Source organism: Haliotis asinina, chromosome 2 (assembly GCF_037392515.1).
Source record: "Haliotis asinina isolate JCU_RB_2024 chromosome 2, JCU_Hal_asi_v2, whole genome shotgun sequence".
Classification (NCBI taxonomy): Eukaryota; Metazoa; Mollusca; class Gastropoda; order Lepetellida; family Haliotidae; genus Haliotis; species Haliotis asinina.
In genome coordinates, this window is record NC_090281.1 from 16,938,899 (window position 1) to 16,962,861 (window position 23,963).

Sequence of the window (23,963 nt, forward strand, 5' to 3'; positions counted from 1 at the left end):
AGACAGACAGACAGTGCATGAATAATGATGAATGAAGTAAAACTAACATTTTGTGTATGGATGGTTTAATCTATAGGTGACAAAGTATGAAAGAGACAGACTTCATCCAGTAATAGATCTTCAGAATAAAATATCTTTGTGTACAAGATCTAATATAGTGATATTTAGCCTTGTGATTGAGACTGAAAGAAGCTGATGGTGGTTGTTGCGACTGTGTATCATGTCCCTCTGCAGTGTGTGACCCTCACCTTTATGTCTCAGATCATGGACTTGCAGGACATCCTCCTGGCTTTCTGCATCCACAGCCCCTCCATTGGCTACTGCCAGGGCATGAACTTCATCGTTGGCATGGCACTGCTCTTCATGGATGCACAGGATGCTTTCTGGTCAGTTGAAACTTTATCAAAACTTTATTTCAAGAATAATGATGTTTGTTTAAAATAACTGAGCCATGATCCACCTACTTCAAGGCTTTCTTGTATCCCAGGAATTAACAGGAATATTTTTATTCAAATCTTTGTTCCTCTACTGGAAATCAAGTAATTAAGGAATGCAATAATCACACTTATAAAATATTAAATCACTAGCATTGTCTGATTCTGACACATTATACAATCTCCAGGACCAGGGAAGCATGACAAACCCACACAGACGCCCACGTCAATGCCCATGCTTACAACCTCGTCCACCTCCACCACAGTTCCTCATCTTGATATGGCTGAAATATTGCCAATGTGATGCTAAATAATAACACAGTCACTCCAGTGCTACACCTCGTCTTGATATGGCTGAAATATTGCCAATGTGATGCTAAATAATAACACAGTCACTCCAGTGCTACACCACCCACACAGTCATTATCATTCGTACTCACACCCACAACCTGTAAAAATCCAGGTTAGAATTGATCCAGTAACCCATGCATATCTTAAGAGGTGACTAACATCATTGAGGGGCAAGACTCATGGACTTGGTTGACACATGTCATTATATCCCATTTGTGTAGTAGAACAATGCTGATGCTGTTGATCACTTGATAGTCTGGTCCAGAATCGAATATTTACAGACTTGCCATAAAAGGTGACTGTGCTTGTCATAAGAGGCGACTAACGGGGTCGTGTGGTCAGTCTTGATGGCTTGGTTGACACATGTCATCGGTTCCCATTTGCGCAGATCGATGCTCATGTTTCACTGGATTTTCTGGTCCAGGTTCGATTATTTACAGACCGGCACCATATAGCTGGAATATTGCTGAGTGTGGCGTAAAAACATATTCACTCACTCACCCATACCCACAATCCATGCCAGCCCTATCACCCTCACAATTTTCAAATACACTAAGGGGGAGTGGGGTGGCCTAGTGGTCAAAGCATTGCTTATCACATCAAAGACCTTGGTTCGATTCCCCACATGGATACAATGTGTGAAACCCATTTCTGGTGTCCTCTGCCGTGATATTGCTGGAATATTGCTTAAACCCGGCTCACTTCCTCAGGTTGACTAATGACCTTGTGCCTGATACAGGACCCTGGTGGCCATCACGGAGAGGTACTTCACCCCCAGCTACTTTGACCACAACCTTGTGGGGGCCCAGGCAGACCAGATGGTCCTCAAGGACCTCATCAAGGAGAAGCTGCCCACACTGTCCAGCCACCTGATGGAGATCGACATAGAGGTGTCCACTGTCACCCTAAACTGGTTCCTAGCTATCTTCTTTGATGCAGTTCCATTCCAAGTAAGTTGCTGCTTGTCCTAACATTAGGTCAGTTGGCCCAGTGGGTGAACATCCTTTCTATGTCCAGGGCTGTCATTTCATCAGGAGCGGTGTGGTAGCACATAGTGGTCAAAACAAAGGCTTGTCACACTGAAGGCCAAGGTTTCGTTTCCCCACATGAGTACAGGGTGTGAAGCCCATTTCTGGTGTCCCTTGTTGTGATATTCCTGGAATATTGTTAAAGCGGCATAAAACTTAACTCAGTCACTCATTTCAGCAAACCTTCAGTAAACTTTGAAACAGTTCCTGTGAATTCATACAATCTCAAATTAATTGGTCTTGACTTTCATAACCTTACACCAACTCGTTAAACATCAACAGAAGGACAGGGTAAGGGAGGTAACTAGTTAAGCCTTTACCAAAAGTGTTGTCAGTGAGATGGCTTAATGAAATGCTAGCCCTGGACATGTAGAGGATGAAGGGGTGAAGTTTTAGTCCACACACATCAGTCGTTATGAACACATAATCTCCAGCAGACATGATTCTGTCCAAATTTATCTTTGTCACTTGGCTTTCCTTCAAGAATCATATGAGTGTGTGGGTGTTTTTTTGGGTGTTTGGGTGAATGAGTGAATTAAACACATTGGAAACCTCCTCTATTATTGAATATTTTATAATTATTCTCATATGTCAACCCAAAGGAGGAAAACACAAATCTGAAATACACCTTATTTTTCAGCTCAATATGAAATTAGGTTTTCAACAAAAAATCAGGCAATGACAATATATTTGTTGTTTAATTACTTTCTTAGCAAGACTGCTAACACGAGCTTACACCCATGGCAAAATATTATGCTCATTATGTCAACCTCTGGTTTGCCTGACCCATTTTCAGTAACGTAGAGGCCACCATCACTAACTGCAGTGTTGGCTCATTCATTGTACAAGTGATACACCTACCACGACACATCATGTAGTCTACACCCAAGATACAGCCATCACCTCTATGCTCTAAAAGTCACAGCAACGATCCAACTCACCCATCACTCCTGAATTTAATGCTTTTATCTGGGTTTAGATTTAGTTATTGGGAGCAACATCCTCAGGGTTTATCTTGGAGGTCTTTAATGATTGCACTTAAAAAACCTAAGCAACCCAAGCCTCGCCTTTGTGTGGTTAAAGACACGACACTGACGTAACTCATACATCAAGTTTATAGCCCTCGGCTCCGTGGAACAATTGGAGGGGTGACCCCAAGGGCTAGGGGTGACCCTCAGGGGTAATATGACAGCCCTGGTGTCCTGCAGTCTGTGTGGTCGGTGTAATGTCTCGTCAGAGTTGCCTCAGTTTCATGGTGGCGAAGGTAATCTCATTGATACTGAGAAGGAAAGGCTGCTCGGAAACAGGCATAGTTCTTGCCATTGTTCTGTCCTATTCATGCCTCAGATACATTTATCCTTTCAACAATGACTGTTTAATTGCTGTGTTAATTTTCTGACTTTTTGTTACACTGTAATTGGTTACTACTTTCATGTGAATATTTAATTAACAGATGCCTATTAACAGATTTTTTTTCAAACATAGATCAATTTCATTTCACCTGTAAGAAGAGCATTGATTTTTAATGATTGCTTGGGGGTGTGGGTGGGGGTAGGGCTTTAAGGGAAAAGAAATTTGGCACACATATATGCCATATTTTTTTTATTCTTATGATAGAAATTTTCTGACTTTTTGATACACTGTAATTGGTTACTACTTTCATATGAATATTTAATTAACAGATGTCTTATGATAGAAACTAGTCTATTTCATGATTCACAATTTTAATAAAGGTAGTTGTGGATTAAACTTTCGCTTCTAGGTATTTAATTATTAAGTATCTGCAAGAAAAGGACAAAATATTCTTTTCTTAAAATGCAAAGAAATTGTGCAAAAATCAAACAAACCAGTTACTTTTTATCTTAAGATTTAATTTGTGAGACATTTGTTAAGCATACTTTCATTTAATAATCTATTCAAGATGTACACGTCAATCATTGTCAATGAAGATAGTAGTTAATTATATACCTACTGGTATATATGTGTTTGCATGTAATCATGGGAAAAAAGTGCTAGCTTCTTCATCTTCAATGCCTTCATCAGTTACCATATAATGATGTCAATCGGGATTTGGGACTGAGATGAAAACCTAATAATTACTTTCAACTGGCCTGATAGTGCATGTGTTACAACAGTATGGTTGCCCAGACTTGTTTACCTCCCTTGGATTCCTGGACGATAGCAGTATCATGCCTCCTTCACATTCATATACAGTGTTACACAGTATACACCAAGTCACAACCAACCAGCATAACTCATGTGTACATTGTTGAAATACATAGCTTTGGTTAGCATGGTACCTAGGTATATCTATACATGGTAGGCATATTGAGTTCAGAGAGTGACAGTAACCTATGCCAAAGAGACTTTTTCTTGTATTTTGTAACATGCAGAAAGGTTTTCAAATTTCTACCCAATCTTTTATGATGCCTACTCGTGCCTTTGTTTCTAAATAACATAAACCCCTATTGATTCAATATTGGTATCAGAATTGTTTATTTCTGTGTCAGAATTAGACATATGAAACTACAGATAATCAGAACTAGATTATCAAGGGTGAATCTTGAATTTGTGTAACTATTTTCGCCACCCATGTGAACCATAACCCTGGGTTATCTCCCCTTTGGGAGGGCCTCCCGTAACGAGGTAATAAGAGCTCAGGATCAAAGCCCCTCTGAGAAGGTCAGCAATGTCTGTTTATGTTTAGATTGTAAGTCTTTGTTTATCACTTGGCCATCCTGGGGGGCCTTCATAGTAGATTGACTGCCTATTGTCTCAAGGAGGAAACTCAGATGTTTTGCGGAAAATACAAACACAGATAGAATGTGAAGGGAAAAAAGTATACACTGCTTTTTAGAAGCACTGAAAATATAAGAAAGGAATGAAAAATTATGTCTGTTGTCCAATTATTAATGAAAATGAATGTAGATATTAAGAAAACGAAAACATGCCCTTGAATGATTACTGGTATTTTATGATATTTTTACCTTTGTCTGATAGATAAACAGAGCTGGAAGACTGCCCCATTTCTCCATCACTATGCAGAGCAGTTACTATTATAGTTCTTCACAGTGGAGGAGAATATTCTGCACCGTAGAAAGACATACACATAGCAATAGAAGATCTGGCCTCGTGACGTATGTTTCTGAAATAACATTACGTGCACCTCGCTTCTCTAATTTTACTGTAGTTGTCATGTCATATGGTATGACAAAAAAGGTTAAAAATCAATGAATTCTTTTATATTACAGGGATAAGTCTCTCATGTGATAGGCCTGTGAAGATCTGGGTTAGAACTGATCTTTAGCAACCTGTCCTTGTAAGAGGGGACTAACAGAATCAGGTGGTCAGGCTTGTTAACTTGGTTGACACATGTCATCGTATCCCAGTTGTGTAGATCGTTGATGATGATGTTATTCACTGGATTCATTATTTACAGAATGATCCTATAGCTGGAATAATTTTAATTGCAGCATTAAACAACGACCAAGCAAACTTTCATCGTGTCATATAAATCTGAAACAATTGAAGGATCACCTGATTTAGTATCACCGTAGTTCATCGGTTCTGCCATGGATATGAACAATCAGGTGGTCCGAAACATGTTCAAGTAGGATATGTTCCTGTTCATATGTGGAAAATTAAGTCTGTAATAAATTCTTAATGAGTGTGTGAGTTTTAAGTCACTTTCTGCAATAATCTAGCAATATCATAGAGTGTGACACAAGAAACTGACTTCATACATGTTGGGAATCACACCCAGGTCCTCAACATGATGAATGATCACTTTAACCACTACACTCCTTAGCACCTCCTCCATCAATTTCATTCACACATTGTACCAATGTGGGGAATCAAACTCAGACCTTCAGCATGGTGAGTGATAACTTTAACCACAAAGCTACCTAACTGACTCAAATGAATTCTTAAAAAGAATCAACAAGTGGTTATAAATATGTGAAGGTTTATTATGATTGCACTGATATTCAAGTGTATATACATATATACATTATGACAATTTCATCTGCCACTGTGTCACCGTGTCCTGTGCAGCATGACAAAAATCTACAAATATGTCATTAAATGAAGTATAAAAATGTACGTGAAATAAATATTACAGTTAATAAACACCTTACTGAATTAATGTTCATGTTATGTCAAACGAGCAAATTGCTCCCACTTAAGTGATGAATTTATGTTGAAGAAAAATGTAAAATTAATCATTAATATCTCATTTGGTACAAACCACTGAACCGTGAACGTTTCACAGATACACAGCCTTTGACTATCACTACAGTGCTACATCAAAAGTGGGCAATGAAATAATGTACTTAAACAAGTTTGTAGTTCTGAATAGACGGCAAAAAAACATGTTTTACCTGATTTCTTTTTTTGAAGAGGTTTGTAACCTTCCTTTGATGTCTTACAAATAACAACTTGACAGTCTGAGATTGATCTACATGGCATCTAAAAAGTGCATTCTGGGAATGAGTGGCTTGGAGTAGGCAATGGAGGACAACTTCCACAAATAAATGAAGTCTTGATTATGTAACCTGTGAGAATGTCTTACCCAGGGTCATATGCTTGCTGACACTGAAATAATTTGTGACAGGAGCTGTGCATTTTAAACATGTTATTACCATATGAAAACGTCAAAATGAGTTTACTGAGAAGTCTTAAGTGGATATGTATGTGTGGACATCTGTATAATACTATAATAATAATAACAATGAAAAGAATAAGGGCACTTGTAATGTTCTGAATTCCACATCACAGAGAAACACCCTGGATGCACTACAATCTGAATGCCCTGGAAAAGCCACATTTGAGAATAAAAATGAGATGAAAATGAGTGATCGTGTGAATGTGGCACTTGAAGCAATGCATTATGAGCTAACATGCTACCGTAAATAATGTGAAATATTCGTTATGAGAATCTAGAAATCGTTTAAATGTTCATTGGAGAAAACTCCAGATCTTTCAAACTAGCTGCCTCATGTAGTTACTCAAACATATTTTATAGATTATAAATGATTATACGACCAATTGTTCTTTGAAACATTTCAACTGGGAGTTTTCTGTTATATGTTTGAGATAAGAGCTATTGTTGCTTTAGTTACCATGGTTACCACCATGCTGAAAGCTTACAAAATATAATTAGAGGAATGACCATTTATTGCACAAGTATACAAATATTTGTCACTAAAACAATTAAATGGGTTCTGCTTCTTTGAACAAATTTGAAACTTTAGAAAACAGTATTAACTCCCTTACTCAATGTGGCTTTCATGGCGATTGACAGCACCGAGGCCTGTATGTGAAATGTGGTTTCTGCAGCATTTCCTATTTTTCAAATGTGGCTTTCCCAGGCTGACACCAATCTGAATAGTATTACCCTGGTCAACTCAAGCTGCCTATGTGGCATTAGAAGGATGATTATCACATGACATATCCCACCAGGTACCCTTTTTCTGCTGGGTAAACAAACTCACATACCTAAAATGTATGACATGTTGGGCTGGACTGAAATCCTTTACATTCTCAAGAGTCCAGCTGCCAAACAATGGTCACCCATCCAAGGACTCTCCGTGCCCAAGGCTGCTAAACTTTACCTGATTTGTGACTTGAGCTCTATACAGAGGACCACACATCAACTGTTTTGCGAGGTCCCCCATTTATACACCTGCCTGAGGTTACATACAGTTGTATGTTACCGGTAATGGTGAGGAGGGAGGGGGATTTTTGTCAAAGTAATTATATATTTTAACCCAATTTTCTTTGTTGAAATAGTCGTAAACATGTCGGATGAGGCATTATGGGAAATGTAGTGAATGTTAACCGAAAGCGACAGGTAGATCTAGAAAAGCATGTACAGTCATAAAATATTTCAACACATGACAGAACACACATTTCAGTTACCTTTGTGTCTTGTTGGTGACTAGGTGTGTGTAGGATGTTCATTAAGTCATGTAGTTGTATGACTGTTGAATATACAACTCAACTGTGATATTCTGCATGCTCAGGGGATACAACTGGTGATTTTCATATGAAAAATAAGATCAGATTTGGGCTGGATATGTCAGATGTTAAGGTTACTTCATACAAATCATTTAAGCATTTATGTACATTGTCTTTCAACAACTATAAGTTGTTACAGTGTCCTCTCTGGAGTATTTTTTTTCATGTGCACACATTTGAGTGAACTTAAGAATTATTATGGGTCATTTGGGGAGAAAAATAATATACATATACCATATGCCATTATGAACACAGACACTTATTGCAATATTGCAGAAATCTTCTAAAACTGTACATGCATTATACCATGCTGACTATTGTTTTTCATTATTTATTAAAATGCACCCAATATCATGCCCTATTCGTACAATGTCCCCAGAAAACCGATCCGATTTGTCCCCACCTGAATAACACTCAGAATATTCATATCACTTGTAGTCATTGCTGGCATGAGGTGTCCACTGTTATTTGAAGGCCCATTAAATGTTGTGAAAATTACAAGGGTCATGAGTCCTGAACAAGATATGTTTTGTAACACTAACATTCCAATTTCTTTCTGTGGACTTGGTGAGAACTGTATTTTAATTCATACTGATCATGAAGTTTATTTTCTGAAATTAGTTACTGTATTGCATTGTTTCGAAGCATATCATATATTTTGTGATCAGAAAAGGAAGCGTGACGATGCAAGGTGGAGTGTGTAGTGACAGATACAGACATCAAGTCAAAAGGATGATCAGTGTCGTGATGATGAGTTGAGGTCATTGTTGTAGATGTATATAGCGTTGGTCCGCATCAGAGCTGTCAAAGTTACAGCATTTAGTACCTAGAACTGGTCCACAGCAAGGCTGTCAAAATTACAGCATTTGGTACCTAAAGCTGGTCCACAGCAAGGCTGTCAAAGTTACAGCACATCATGCAAAGATTTGGTCCACTAGAGTGACATCTGCTGTAACAACCAACAGAGCTGTGGATGTTACAGCATACCGTACACAGGGTTGGTCCTTTGGTGTTGTGACATCATGCTATTAACCATTTGAACTGTCACAAAATTTACAGTCTTGTGCTTTGATTTATTGCACCAATATGGCACAGATTTGAGAAGTGATATGTATAAATTCACTGCTGCAAATTGTACATGGTCATCTCAGGGATTGTCCTGTTCACACAAGGAATCCTTCAAGAACTACCACAATACATTAGTAAAAATGTAGAAATATTACACTGACATGATATGAATGAGGTCAACAATGATACAACGTAACACTGAGACATACAAACTCAGACAACAAACTGTCAACATTCATTTACAAAAATCCCTGATAATATCTATAGTGTTTATGCTACTTTCCTAATCAAGATCTAGGCTTAATTTTCATTACTGAAGTCTTCATCTGAATCCAGTCTTGCCAGTCGCTGTTAAACCACACGATGCCAGTGTCATAACGTCCATTGAGGTTGCTGTACTGGCAATGGCGATACCACCAACCGGATGTGAAGTAGAGTGCGCAGTGGGTGCTGCTCAGGTCATTGTCTTTATCCTGAGTACTGAAGGCCATGCCATTAGAATAGTCCATTCCATCTGTCGCATTGCCATGGAAACCTTGTACCCGTAACTTATAATTTTCCTCTTTTGTGGAAATTGCAAAGTCATCATATTCCACAAACCAGAATCCATTGAAGACATCTGTCATTTCAATCCTGAGTGAGTAGTTATTATGCTTTGTCATCAGATGAATAAATTCATTGCCAACCCAAAATTCATCGTCTGCGGAACCGAATCCAATGGCGTATTCTGCCCATGATCGGCTGAAGTTTACCTTGCCATGCACACGTTTCTGAATCAGTGTCCATCCTCCATCGGCCTCCATATTGCAGTAGACGAACACTGACTGCAGTGCCCCCTTGGGGTAGATGATGTATTTCCCAGAGTCCTGAAACCCACGCCTGTAGTAGCCATCACAATCTGGAAGCAAAGAATGAGTGGCTGTTACTTTCAAATTTGTTTGAAATATCTTAATATTGAACAACAATGAGAACCCAAATTCTTATTCTGATTCTGATTCTAAACTCAATCTTCATTTAAGTATTACATAACTGATTGTTGATAACTTGTTACTAAGGGTGGTGACTTTTTAACAATTCCAAGTCAGGTGTTTTTGTGATGCCATATTTTTGTTAGCTTAATGTTTAATACTGCACTCCGCTACACACCAGCTACATAGTGGCAGTCTGTAAGTAATTGAACCTGGATCAGACAGCTCAGTGGTCAACAGCATGAGCATCAATCTAATTGGGATATAATGACAAGTGTCAATGAAGTCCGCAAGCTTGACAAGCATTCGTTGCTGAAGACTAATACATGTATTAACCCAGATGTTCCTGGTCCTGGCACTCACCTTGGGGTACAGTGGTGAGGAGGTTGTTGACCTCCTGCTGCACAAGGCTGATGATGGGGATGTACAGCTGCCATGTTGAAGCCTTCGACCACAGCTTGTGAAGGAACACTGTGTTGTTCTTGCAGTTACTATGCACCCTGTACAGAGCCCGGTCAACTCTTTTGATCATCTCACTCAACAACACTCCTTGACTGGTCATGGCTGACATCTCCTTCTCCAGGGTCAGCAGACGGCCATCTTGGTACAGGTCCTTGTTGGACTTCTGACACTGGAACAAAGTCTGATTGAGTACCTTGCTTTCTAGATTGGCGATCCTGTTCTCATTGTAGATAATCTGTAGGGCTAGGTCTTCCACTCGGGACATGACGTCTCCGGATGGTGGTGTATAGCCAGCTTGTTGCTGGGCCGTAGTGGGACTTCCAGACTTGATGCTACCAAGGTACTCTACATGTTCCCGAAGGTCCTGTACACTATTGTTGAGTCGGATGATATGCATCCTGAGGACACGATACTGCTGGTCACTAAGGAGTCGTTGATCAGTCATCTTCCAATCCATCTGCCCAATTGCCCTAGAGTTGTTGAGGATCATGTTGGTCATCTGTGAAATCTGCTGCTGGTTGAACTGGGTGGAGTTAATGATCTGATCACTAGCCATCTTCCACTGGTCAAGAGTGATGACATTCTGGGTGAAGTTTATGAGAGACTCCTGTAGCTTCTGCATGAAGTCACCCAACTGGATGGACAGAACCCGACTCTCAACCCCATGGATCTTCTCACCCATACGGACCATCTGCTGCTCCACTTTTTCTATATCAGTGTCCCGCTTTATAATCTCCTGTTCAAAGTATGAGTCATGTCTCTTCAGAAGATCCTTGACTCTGGTTTCCAGTTCTTCTCGGTCTGCAATATCAAGCTTTCCTTTGACCTGCTCCTCTAGCACTTTAAGTCTGTCCTCAAGTTCTACCACATTTGCTCCATGTACACTGGATGTGTTGAAGGTCGGGAGGAGCGTGTCAACATCCACTCCATCTCCTACACCGCTGCCATCTTCTTCATCTGGAGGACCTGTATTAGGTTTTGACATCTGACTTTCAAAGCTCATATCTCCAGAACCATCACCAGAATCCAGATCCTCATTGTCCCACACAAGAGAATCTTTGGTTTGATTTTGTTCCAATTTGTTAATATTTGCTCCATGCTTTCTCTGATTTTTTACATGAATTTTTAATATGTTAACAACTTTACCATATTCAGTTTGAAGTTTTGAAATTGCATCACTATTTGTGTTTTCCTTTTTTTGCAAGCCTTGTACATCTTCCATCAAAGAAACATAACTCTGAAACAAGTCATCTTTCACACTTATCAGTTTGGACATATTATGCTGCATTTCAAACATGTGGTCATCATTCAGTGGTCTTGCATCTTTAACCAAGGTGATCTCATTTTTGGTTTCACGCTGTTGAAAGTCTAGACGTGTAATGTCCAGCTTGATGTTTGTCGTCTGCTCCTCTATGGCTCCAAAGCGTTCCTGAAGCTCCACAATGTGTTGGCGCAGCTGAACCACTTCAGCCTCTGCTTTGATCATCGTATCCCGGTACTGTCTTGTTCGTCTTTCCATGCGACGGAGACGAGTTCTGTAAACACACACAAACATGAATAATTCATTTATTGTTGTGAATAAACATTAGATATAAAACATGTTATTGTCTGCGTCCTTCCGATTCACTATTTTAAAAATATATTCAATAAAATTAGCCAGGGAACAATATGTATAAGGGGGATATTTTAATCAAATATATATCCATTTGTCACTACAAAATATGTTGCCTAAAATATTCATTATCCCTCACAAATTTCAATGTAGTTTTCAAAGTCTTGGTATTATATCATTCAGCCCTTATTACTAATTTCAGAGTATTTTGGGGGAAGAAATTGATGGCTTGTGATTTGTGTTGTAAGCCCAGAATAGCTGATATAGCATCATTACTGAAAACCTTTACAGAGATGATCTTTGAAATACAAGAGTATGTTAGTTATTCATGAGTCAACCCACATGAGTGAAACGAATATTACCTCATGTCAGTTACTAATTAGATCAAGATAAACTGTTGGATCAGGTGAGGTGAGATAAAACAGTGTTATCATCACCTCCACATTTGCACTCAAATGTGATACCTTGTTCAAGTTATCATTTTGTGAAATGAAAATGGAATTTTTTTCTTTGATTAACAGTCTGAAAGCAATTACATGACTGATTCAGGCAAGTTTCACAATGTTTCTTCACGAACAAAAGCCTATAGATTACTTGAGCTGCCCTTTCAGTGTAACATGAGGTGGTAGCGCACAAACCGGTCTGATATTTCATATCCATTTGTTCAATTTTGTGAAGTTACATGTTCAAAGATGTTTGTACTGGGTGAACCTATCTTTGTTTTGAGGACAAAGGACCTGAATTTGGGGATAACTGCAACATTATTGAAAAACACCAGTCTTGGTATCAAGCACTATCGTGGTCATGTTCAGAATTGATGTTTCTCTTGTTATGGTTATTCTTCTATATCTTCAATATTTGCTTTTCATGTCATCTTTTTGATAATATTTTAAAGGCAATGGGGTTAGAGCATTCACTTACAACACAAAAGAAATGGGGTTCTTTGAGTACAGTATGTGAAACCAATATCCAATGTTATTAGTTATTGTTTTAGCCTCACTCACTCACTCCATGCAGCTATAATTGCAATGATCGGAGCTTACTGTTTAAGTGGCCATTTTGATAATGGTGTAAGAATTGACACTCTTGCAGTAAATGAGAAGTTGTTATCTATTACATTACATGCTTTTTATCAGATGTTTATTTTGTTAAATCTGATCCTTATCCACAACTCACTCCCTCACTCCCTCACTGCCTCACTCCCTCACTCCCTCACACACGCACCCACGCACGCACACATTCACCCACTCACTCACTCACTCATTCACTCACTGTCACTCCCTCACAACTCAACTGCTGCAGTGTTTAATTACAATTTCTACCCATATGTGAATAGACAGACACACATGCTAAGAAATGGCCTGTCCATTTATATTTTAATTATTTGAAGATAATAGAATCAAGCCTAATTCTATCCTCAATTTAATGTGAAAATACTTCAGTGCCAACTGAGCATACAATACCATGCAGCATTATGCAGGAATTAGCTCAACACTGTAACAGTCATATCAGTGCCGGGTGATCCTTCTATCTTGCTTCATCCATTCAGTCTGTATTATTAAGTGGCAGTTAAGGTCTTGGCAGCTCATTTATTTTTTTCAAACAAATCGTTATTTTCACTACTTGAATGTGACACAACAATGTGATAAGAGACATCAGTTACACCCCATACAGCCCAAATACTGGCCATCCATTTCAGCATTCACATTCCAGTATTCCATTGGCCTACAAGTTGATCAAATCATCTGGAACATCTTGAAAGTGTATAGAATACATATATATGTATGCATACAGAATGTTGTTTGATGTTCATCAAAGGGAAGGCCTGAAACACTAATCTATTCCTGCAGCTATAAATAATTTAATACATAGACCATTCATCCTTGTAGATTTTCTTAATCAAAGCAATGTTACTCCTACACAAGTATTTACTGCATCAGAATTCTCTTCCACAGTCATATAATCGATAACGTGTTCATACTGGAGAATGGTTAAGCAATCAGTCTACCATATCGCGCTGAGGACTGGTGCCATGTCTTGCTTGTTGTACCATAAGAGATCATATCTTTGCACGAAGATAACTCAAAGATATCATTAATCAAACATTCTTGTATATGGAGGAGAAAATCTATAATAATGTTAGGACATTAACTCAGACAATATTTCCCCAAGTGGTATTAAGGAACTGCCATTATGTATTATAGTGGAGTGTTGGGATTGGTCCAGGACTTTATCATATTTGTCTGACTGTCGTCGTGTTCATTTTGTATAGCACTTTGTAATTAACCCTCACTTGTAGTAATAGCCAAATACTTGGTTTTATGTTGTTGTTTTTCACAGAAATTTCACTTTAATTTGTTTATTAAACCTTTGCTTGCAGTAAGAACCAACCCCTTAATAACACTGAAATATATGTATTTGTTTTTTAATTAAATGCATGTAATTATTTTCATGAAACATCATTTGCAAGAATAATCAACCCTTTAGTAATGTTGAAATTCATATTTTCACATTTGTGAAAAGTAAAGAACAATTTGGTGACTGTGTCCCTTCGGTTGAGCTCTTTGATATATGGGCAGCCTAATGCAGAACTAAGTTCCTCAAATTCCTGTTTCATGCCTGACAGTTTTTGTTTTTTACAAGCTCTGTTTTATTGCTGTAAGTCTGAGTCCATATTAGGCCAGACCAATGGTATTTCTTGTGTTACGGAACTGCCAGTCATATTTGTTCAAGAAGAAGACGATATTTCCCTGTTATAAAAATAAACTCCTAATGTTAATGTGATATAAGTGAAATACTCTCGACATCAGTGTGAAACTTAAACTCACTCAACTTATCTTTAGTTGATGGAAACCATGGTTACCATGGAAACTCATGTGGGTTTTGGCTTTGATTGGTGATTTTCTTTTTTCTTCTCCTTCTGCCCTTAGGTTCTTACAGGAAATTTGCCTTTCTTTAAGAACATCACTTTATTGTGTGCTCCTGGACAGTAGCCATAGGGCATTTCTCTGTATGCTTTTATGATATTGAAGTATCTTAGATATATCTTTTTCTTGATTGATTGTAAAAGACTGAATGATGTACATTAAGTTTTCCTTGCTCAATTAAACAAAGTACAGCTTTATCAAGATACAATAAATGTAAAACCCCTATGGAAAAATACATACACAGTTTTCTTAGCAGTCTCACCATGGCAACTGTGACATCACTGTAGTCTTCAATGTCTTGAAAGATGGCATAGAAGAAATGGCAAGATATAATGTTTTTGAGCAATATGTGATTTGATAGCAAACATGTCATCATGTCAGAGGTGTAAAGAAAATGCTGACTTTGATTGCCTCCTTCTCCACTTGTATTAAAGAACATGGAAAAATGGAGTTCCAACAGAATGTTCCCCTTTGGATGAGCTGGAGCTGGAGTTCAGCTCTGTCAGATTAACGCAGACATATCTATAATTAGTCATTAAACTGTTTTCTTTCAGATGAGATTGACCAATAGTCAGTGAGATAAGATGCATCAATAATATGTTATTACCAAGACTGTGTTATAAATTCTGTGACCCACATGAAAATTCCTAAAATTAGATACAAGTAGTGATATTTCCCGTCCAATTATTTTCAAATCAGATCCATATTGTCTGGTACGATATTCCCCAACCAGATCCAGCATAAAACATCTGATCTTGGACTTCTTGCCGCACTTAACCCCTGCCCTTACCCTTGCTGGTCATGTTTATCACTACCATCTTGTAGAACAGTTTGATGGAATGGCGGAACACTTCCACTGAATGGCAAAGAGAGAGACAGAAATGCCAGAACGGGGAGACAGGATGGCAGCACAGGCTTTGGTCTCTTTGTAAGGAAACAGTGCCAGACCGCTGGATGAACTGGAAGTATTGCATCCATACCCTGGTGTATTGGTAAAGCTTTAACACTGGTGACCAGGTTCAGAGGGATACCAGACAAAACCATCGACTCCACTTTTGATAATCAGCTGGAGTTGTGTCCCTTTGGGACTGATGTCAATTTGAATCATCATTTTAGGAAAGTCATAGTCTTTGTCTCTAAGACCCTGGTGAATACATTCAATTATGTCTTGTCGTGAATAATTTGAGAAGTCTACATTTTGTCTGTTCAAGGCATTTTCTTGGGCTCCATATGAATCTTATTATTTTGGTGACATATAGTCCTCCCAAAACACTCATGCTGAGGCACCATCGGAATACTGTTCATATTAGCGTTTAATTCAACCCACACAAACACACAGACACATATAGAGACATGTACCTACTCACATATGCACGTGTTAGCACCACTGTACAAGTATTTAATTTTAACAACTTTGAACCCTCCCAAAGCCAAGGACCCATACATCTAAGAAAGATAAATTGTTGGAACACTTTATAACAAGGCATGCTATTACTCCAGCAATCTAACATGTTCCTAGCATCATGGTTTTGAAACTTACAAAGTTAGGTTCAAAAGAAGATATTACAAAGGCCTGTAATCTTCTTTTTACATACATGATTGGATAAAGAGGTTGTTTCAGTCAGAATTGATATCACCCCATTCTTTGATCACCCCATCACTAATCCTCCCATCCCACAATCCCACCATTGAAGACACCTGTCTATAACATACTTGTTTCCTTTATTTTTAAACTCAGACAACATATAGGATGTAGAAAATCCCTTAATTAGTTTCCCCTGAGTCCCAAACATTATCTCAATGTAATCTGGATTTCTTTACATGAAACTGGTGTTAATCTATTTATCAAACAAACATTCAGGCTGTTATTAGTTTCTGCCTTGGCGTTCTTGACATGTTCTTTGAGCGCAAATGGTTTGCTCTTTGAGACAACAGAACCCAGGGCTCTGTTATTTCAGCCCGGAAGTTCCAGAGATTTGATCCGGACTACTGGGAGGCAAGAAGTCCATCTGGACCTAGTTGTTCTTTGTACTTCAGCTGTAGAATCTTCTCAGTTTTTGTTAGGGATTTCATAAGAACTGCCTGTGTGATTCTCATAATCTGTTCTTGTAATCGATGATTCGGAAATGCCCCTGTGAGAACATTTCTGTGTGTGAGAAATCCAAGACATGATTTTCTAATTTCTAATGGACTTCTATTGGCATAGTTGCCACTTCTAGCAAATTTTCCATCATGGGGACATGAGCAGACCTTCAGTGAGATGACTACCCCAGTCTTAGTTATGTATAAAACAAATATCTAAATTGTCAATAAGAATTGTGTGAGTTTCAAACTGCACCCCAACCTTCAACTATTTGAACATTTATATGCATGTATCAAACCTTTAAAGACAATAGTTGTGAGACTCACACATGTCCCAGCTAGACGATCATACATAGTCAAACACACTTCCCACCAGCCCCAGCTAGATGATCATACATAGTCAAACACACCTCCCACCAGCCCCAGCTAGATGATCGTACATAGTCAAACACACCTCCCACCAACCCCAGCTAGATGACCATACACAGTCAAACACACCTCCCAAAATCCCCATCTAGGTTATCAAACCTTGCCACACACATCTCACATCTGCCCCCACTTGGTGATCAAATACAGTCAAATACACCTCACAAAATCCCTAAGTAGGTGATCAAACATTGTGAAACACACCTCCCACCTGGCCCAAACTTGGTGATCAAATAGTCAAACACGTACTATGTGACCCGAGCTTGGGGATCAAACCCTGCTGGAAGCAGAGTACTACTTTATCAAGTCAAGTCTTCCCTCCTATCAACAGTCTTTTGCTGGTTAAAAGGTACATGGATTAGAATGAAAGGTGGTCTTTTGTGTAAACTTTAACAAATTATCATTTCATGTTATCCTGGCAAGCAGGCAGTGGAATCAGACAACGTAGGCCACAGTAGTGCGTTCCCAGTCATTTGATGTTACCGAATGTTTCTGGGCTTGTGTTTGTCCAGGGTGTGAGTCTCCTGCCTAACGGGACATGTACATGCTGTGTGGGTAGACAGCAGGGGAAGCTTGAGTACATGGGTCTGCCAAGGGGATGTACAGAGCAGAACAAATGTGATTTAGATGAAAACTGCTGAAAAATATACCTACCTACCTACCTACCTACCTACCTACCTACCTACCTACCTACCTACCTACCTACCTACCTACCTACCTACCTACCTACCTACCTACCTACCTACCTACCTACCTATACCTACCTACCTACCTACCTACCTACCTACCTACCTACCTACCTATACCTACCTACCTACACACCTACACACCTACCTACCTACACACCTACCTACCTACCTACACACCTACACACCTACCTACACACCTACACACCTACACACCTACACACCTACCTACACACTTACCTACACACCTACCTACACACCTACACACCTACACACTTACCTACCTACCTACACACCTACCTACCTACACACCCACATACCTATACACCTACATATCTACTTACTTACCCACATACCACTGGGGTGGTGGAGTAGCCTAGTGATTAAAGTATTCACTTATCATGATCATGCTGACGAGCCGGGTTCGATTCTTCACATGAGCACAATGTGTGAAGCCCATTTCTGGTATCTCCATTGCGATATAGCTGGATTATTGCTAAAAGCAGCTAGTCTTGTTTCAGTAGAAAGTGAAATGAAAAAAATCCACAAGAAATTAGATCTACTGAAATGAATGAAGTGACAAGGAAATGTTAATATGTTGATAAAAGTCTTATGTGCTTTATGACATACAACCCTTGTACTTTGCTGTGTACAATTCTGTAGAAACAATCTTCAGTCCAGAAAATACCAACAAAACACCAACTCTCTTGTAAAGTTAGACCACACTATAGAGAATGTCGATGATTGCCATCAGACCTCTGTAGAAGTTATAAGGAAGGTACAATACTTTTCCTTCCAACCAACCAAATATACACCCATCCACTTACCCACTTACCCACCTACGCACCTATCCACAAACAGAGACCAAGGAAGGTCAGGGTTAAAATACTGGTCTTTTGAAACCCATACTTCTTGTAAGCGGCGACTAATGGTATCAGGTGGTCATGCTTGCTGACTTCATAGACACGTCATTGGTTCCCATTTGGGCATGCTGTTGAGTACAGCATAAAATTAAACTCACTCACTCACTTACACAAACAGATTGTTTGTAGAAGCTGATGATTATGCGCTTGCTACAGCATAATACAGTCTGAATTACTGAATTCTTTTGGCAAAATCTGCATTTGTTTAGAATTTGAACAAATAATATATTTTCCTTCAATTTATCTTTGATGCCTATTTCATTAACATTCAACATAGGTTTTAAACTTTGGTTACTACTTGAAGACTATTTCAAAGTAAGCAAAAAAAAGGATTTCACAAACGGGACCAAGTTTTGACAAATTTGTTGTCAGGTTTTGGCTTCCTCATGTTGACAAGAGGGCTGCCAGCCCAGTCTGACAACTTGGACAACTTTTGACAGACTGGTTTCTTAAAGTTTACTTGTTGACTAACACTGCACTCAACAGTATCCCAGTTGTATGACTGTGATCTGTATATTATCAGATCAGATCCAGACAAACCAGTGGTTGATATCATGAGCATCAATTTATGTAATTGTTGTATGATGACCTCAAACTAATGAGCTTGGATGCTGATGATTGGATTTAACATTTATTGAACATGAGCTCACTGTTTACAAAACAATTGATAAAATTGTTCCTTCCACAAAACTCCAAATATGCACAGAAGGCTCTTATACAATGAATGATACTACATCTTACATTTCTCAATAAATAATGGAGTATCATGTCATTTTGCTTCTAATAAACAGGAATGAAATAAAACCACTCTATTGGATTTGAACCCCAGACTTCTAATCTGAAACTGGACACTTTGTCCACATAACCAAGAGATACAACCTGTAAGAAAGCTGACATGGATGTCATATGCAATTATCACACTGTTATTACTTTTGACCTTTCAACCTTAACACATAATATTCATCAATATTTCACAGCCAGTGATTTGTAACTTTGACTGTAACATAATAAAGAAGGCCTACCTCTTTCACCGGCCCAATTACAAGGGGAGGTAACTCACTGGGTCATTCATCGTTGGAAACCTGATTCATCTATTGCCACCTCCCCGCCACCTAATTGCCCAAAGACAGTTGTTAAGGTATTAATTTTAAAACCTGACTCCCAAAAGGAAAACCTGAAGTGACTTTGACCTATTGTGCTGATCCTCCATTTTGACCTGTGTGTCAGGCCATCAATGGAAATCATCCATCGTTGTGCAGGAAAGAATCTACTTAAATCGATATAAAGGAATAGCTCCATTTAGCCCCGACCCTGAGGGTTCCAATTATAAACCAGGACTGGTTTTGGAAAGCTGTAATGTATTCTGTCATGAATGTTATGTTATAGTTACCAGGGTGAACTTGCTCAGATATCAATCTGGGTGCGTGAATGGGGGAGGGAGGGGCAAATTGAGTAAACATGGGATAGAAAGTGATGTTTCGTGAGTGAGTGAGTGAGTGAGTACTGAACACAGCACCAGATATATTATTACAACATTTCCCTCACTCACTCACTCACTCACTCGCTCACTAACTAGTTATCTGTTTCCTATTTCCTCAATTATTTTCACTCACTTACTCACTTACTCTCACTAGTTAGCTGTTTTATATTTGTTAAATTCTTTTTAAAATCTGTGTCCTAATAATTTGTCTGTTGTATTTGTTTAATTAATGCTTGACACATTGACAACACTAGGCTTTTTTTAACACTTGCGTGTTTTCTAACAGCACAAAGAGAATTGTATACTACACAACTGAATGGGTCTCTCTTAATTTACTTCATTTTACAATAATAAGGTCAACTCTTGCCTCTTCTAGTGTTTTATACCTGAGCTAGGCACTGGCCCAGAGACTGTTTACTCTAGCCCTGATAATGCATTTAATAAAACATCATCATGCTGCCACAATAAACTGTTACAATGAATGTCAGTTACAATTCAACTCAAAAAACATGTATCCATGTTTGGGGACACAGTGTTATCTTTGTAAACCCTGAATATGTGTTTGAGTGCACTCACAGTTGATAGAGTTGCAAGTGATTGTTCAACACCCGAAGTAGGGCCTGTATTTCCTTATTATGAGCCCTTATCAAGCATAATAATAGTGTCTCACAATGTTGTTCTGACAAAGCTGGTACAAAGGGAGTATCATATATTTCTATTCTCACCTCCTCTGGACGATTCTCTTTAAAATGACATAAATCAAAGATTAAACTCTAAGACGTCTCCATCTGAGACAGCCTATTGTCTCCGTATATCATTTTACAATCTTTTCTTTCTACTTGTGAAAATTATTGGTTGAAATGCATCATATTTCAAAGGGTTCCAAGAGATTCACTTATTCACTCTGTTACGCTAATGGTGACTGTTTTTTATTAATGGCTATACCTGTTCTCACATCAAAAGCTGGATATTGCAGAAAAATTGTAGGGTTTGAAGGGTATTGTTATCCTTTATAGTAGTTAGGGCAAGAATTATGATTGAATAGATGAATCCTTTTTATGAAAACTGTTTTATTACCCAGACAAAAGTTGTTATCCATGAAAGCACAGACCATGATATCAACATCAGTATAGTGTCTCTGATGAAGGAATGTCATGATTGCTTATCACAATCATCAGAATTACCTAAGATTATACAGCATTTTGAATTGGTTAATTGTTAAAACCAAAGACCAGGAACCATGTCTTCAGTTTATACATTCTTTTTAGGGTACATGGTCTCTTTAAGGAAAAAAATGTGAAGAAAAAAATGCTTTAGAATCTTTTATATCATTTTAATACTATGTCAGTGAGGAGAAAGCTGATAACAGGATAAGGATTTCTGATAAAACAGTGATAATGTTTGATGGTCACACATTGAACAGGTGTGTCTTACCATGTGTTAAAAAACACTGTCTCTTTCTGAATGTCGAGTCAAGCACTGAGGAAAAGATAAGTTGATGAAATTTATCTATTGTTAATCAATGACATATCTAACATCCATATCTATCAAAGCATGTACACATACACCTGTCACTTAAGGAATTGATAAGTGTAAACTCACCTGTCTTTCTCATGCACCTGTTCCATGTCTGAGACTTGGCGTTGTAACTTCAGAAGCACTGAATATAATCCAGTCCTAGGGGTAGGGGGTGAGGCCAGGGGGGCTGGGTCTGTCTCCACCCCCTCCCCGCGCCCTAGTCTCACCACCCCAAGCACCAACACCAATGGCCAGATCCTAATGGCCTGCATCTCCACAAAGAACACAAGTGTCAGAACAAAAAAATACTACAGATATGGAAACAAAATTGTTTAGCTGGTCTGTATGAGTAAGAGAAGCTGGAACCTAATGCATTTCTCCATAGCCTGTAGGAGAGCGTAATTGGCCACTTGAATGATGCCGGGATGGTCTCACAGCCGCCCATAGGGAGGTCCTCCTTCTCTGTCAAGCAACCCACACTCCAGTTGTCCTACTAGCAGTGATTATAGGACGGTCTCTCTCACACTTTTATACCAATTGTTTTGTGAGGCTGGTTCACTTTCCCTGTGAGGTGGGATGAATCCTCCCTACAGCCTCTTCTGTATTTGTGTGAGTGTTTATACAAGCCATATGGTCTGGTCCTCTCACACATGGTACCGGTAAACTCAATGTCACATTCAGTCTTGCTGTTTTCTTCTAATCTCCTAGATTTGACATGTGCTTTATCCAAAGCCTTTGATGGCATGTTGAGTCACAGCAAATATTAAGTTGTTTCACTGGAGTATTATATGTGTGTATTATCGTGAAGGTTATATTGCCTCCCCTGCAATGATCACAAAAGATTTGCCGTTATTAATTCTTCTCTTATCATTGTATCATGTTGTCTTTGTATTGAGGGTAACATGTGCTGAGATTCTGCCTGGCACCCCTGTAACACTATGGACTGGCTCAATCTGTATATTCTTATAGGGCACTGAGTAAGGGCTATCTCATGTTAGTGGAAATCTGGGGTCGTATATAGTACTCACACAATGGCTCTTTTTTATTTTTGATTCTGTTGCAACTATCTTAGAGATTATATTGTTGAAGACTAAATCTACCCATCTACCCTTGATACAGTGCTAACACTGAGCTTATCTACCCACCACTCATCTAACATCAGCTACGATTTCCTTCACCCTTTCCGCCCCTTTGCCCCACCTGACTTTATGCCCTACTTTTAGACCTTTGCTGAGTTCACCTGACACTACCCTCTACTAGCCCCACTTCACATCACCTCCACTACTGACTTCACACTACCTTTCACTACCCCACTTCATACTACCTCCACTATCCCTACCTAACACTACCATCCACTATCCCTACCTAACACTACCCTCCACTATCACAACCTAATGTTACCCTCCACTGTCTCAATCTAAGACTACCATCCACTATCACAACTTATTCTTACCATCAACTATCACAACCTAACACTACCCTTGACTATCACAACCTCACACCACCCTCCACTATCTCAATCTAACACTACCCTACCTCACACTATCCTTCAATACTTGACCTTCCACTACTCCATGTCTCACGCCTATAACCTTTCCAACCCTCACATACTTCTGTCACATCACACCTCACTTTACCCTGCCTTTCCCACTTCAATGTACCCATCACATTCACTTCACTTTATCCCACTTCACAATATGTCCTCACCCACTTCACCATTCCACCTCACCCACTTAACTGTACCATCTCACTCACTTCACTGTAGCACCTCACCCATGTCACCATACCACCTCACCCACTTCACTCTACCATCTCACTCACTCCTACACTGCAACACCTGACAATCATACTCCCTTGTTTCCACCACCCGTATACCATCACCACCACTGATACAGCCCTACCCCTAAATCCCCTACAGTGTGTTTCCCCCACCCCTTGTCCTCTGTGTAATGTAATGACCAACTGTGTATGTCCCCTCTG

The 23,963-nt window shown here is 39.0% G+C and overlaps 2 protein-coding genes across 7 annotated transcripts in view; one reads left to right on the forward strand and one right to left on the reverse strand.

The window, feature by feature from the left end:
- Nucleotides 1-23,963, forward strand: part of LOC137273317 (uncharacterized) — a 105,751-nt gene that overhangs the window by 54,094 nt on the left and 27,694 nt on the right. For all 6 annotated transcript variants that reach the window (XM_067805896.1, XM_067805893.1, XM_067805894.1 and 3 more), the window contains 2 exons: nt 262-386; nt 1,525-1,735. In XM_067805896.1, coding sequence (XP_067661997.1) covers nt 262-386; nt 1,525-1,735 — 336 coding nt within the window. The remainder of the gene's footprint in view (nt 1-261; nt 387-1,524; nt 1,736-23,963) is intronic.
- Nucleotides 9,179-22,484, reverse strand: LOC137273320 (uncharacterized). The gene is made up of 3 exons (XM_067805900.1): nt 22,068-22,484; nt 10,231-11,864; nt 9,179-9,797 (listed from the first exon to the last, which is right to left on the reverse strand). The coding sequence occupies exons 1-3, from the start codon at nt 22,253-22,255 to the stop codon at nt 9,187-9,189; spliced, it is 2,433 nt and encodes an 810-aa protein (XP_067662001.1). The 5' UTR covers nt 22,256-22,484; the 3' UTR covers nt 9,179-9,186.

What these genes read in the sequence shown, in the direction of transcription:
- LOC137273320 (XM_067805900.1), bottom strand. Translation starts at nt 22,255, where the DNA reads ATGCAGGCCATTAGGATCTGGCCATTGGTGTTGGTGCTTGGGGTGGTG. An exon ending in CAGGTGCATGAGAAAGACAG is followed by an intron (nt 11,865 to 22,067) that starts GTGAGTTTACAC and finishes GTGTGTTTACAG; the next exon opens with AACTCGTCTCCGTCGCATGG. An exon ending in CCTCACCACTGTACCCCAAG is followed by an intron (nt 9,798 to 10,230) that starts GTGAGTGCCAGG and finishes CTTTGCTTCCAG; the next exon opens with ATTGTGATGGCTACTACAGG.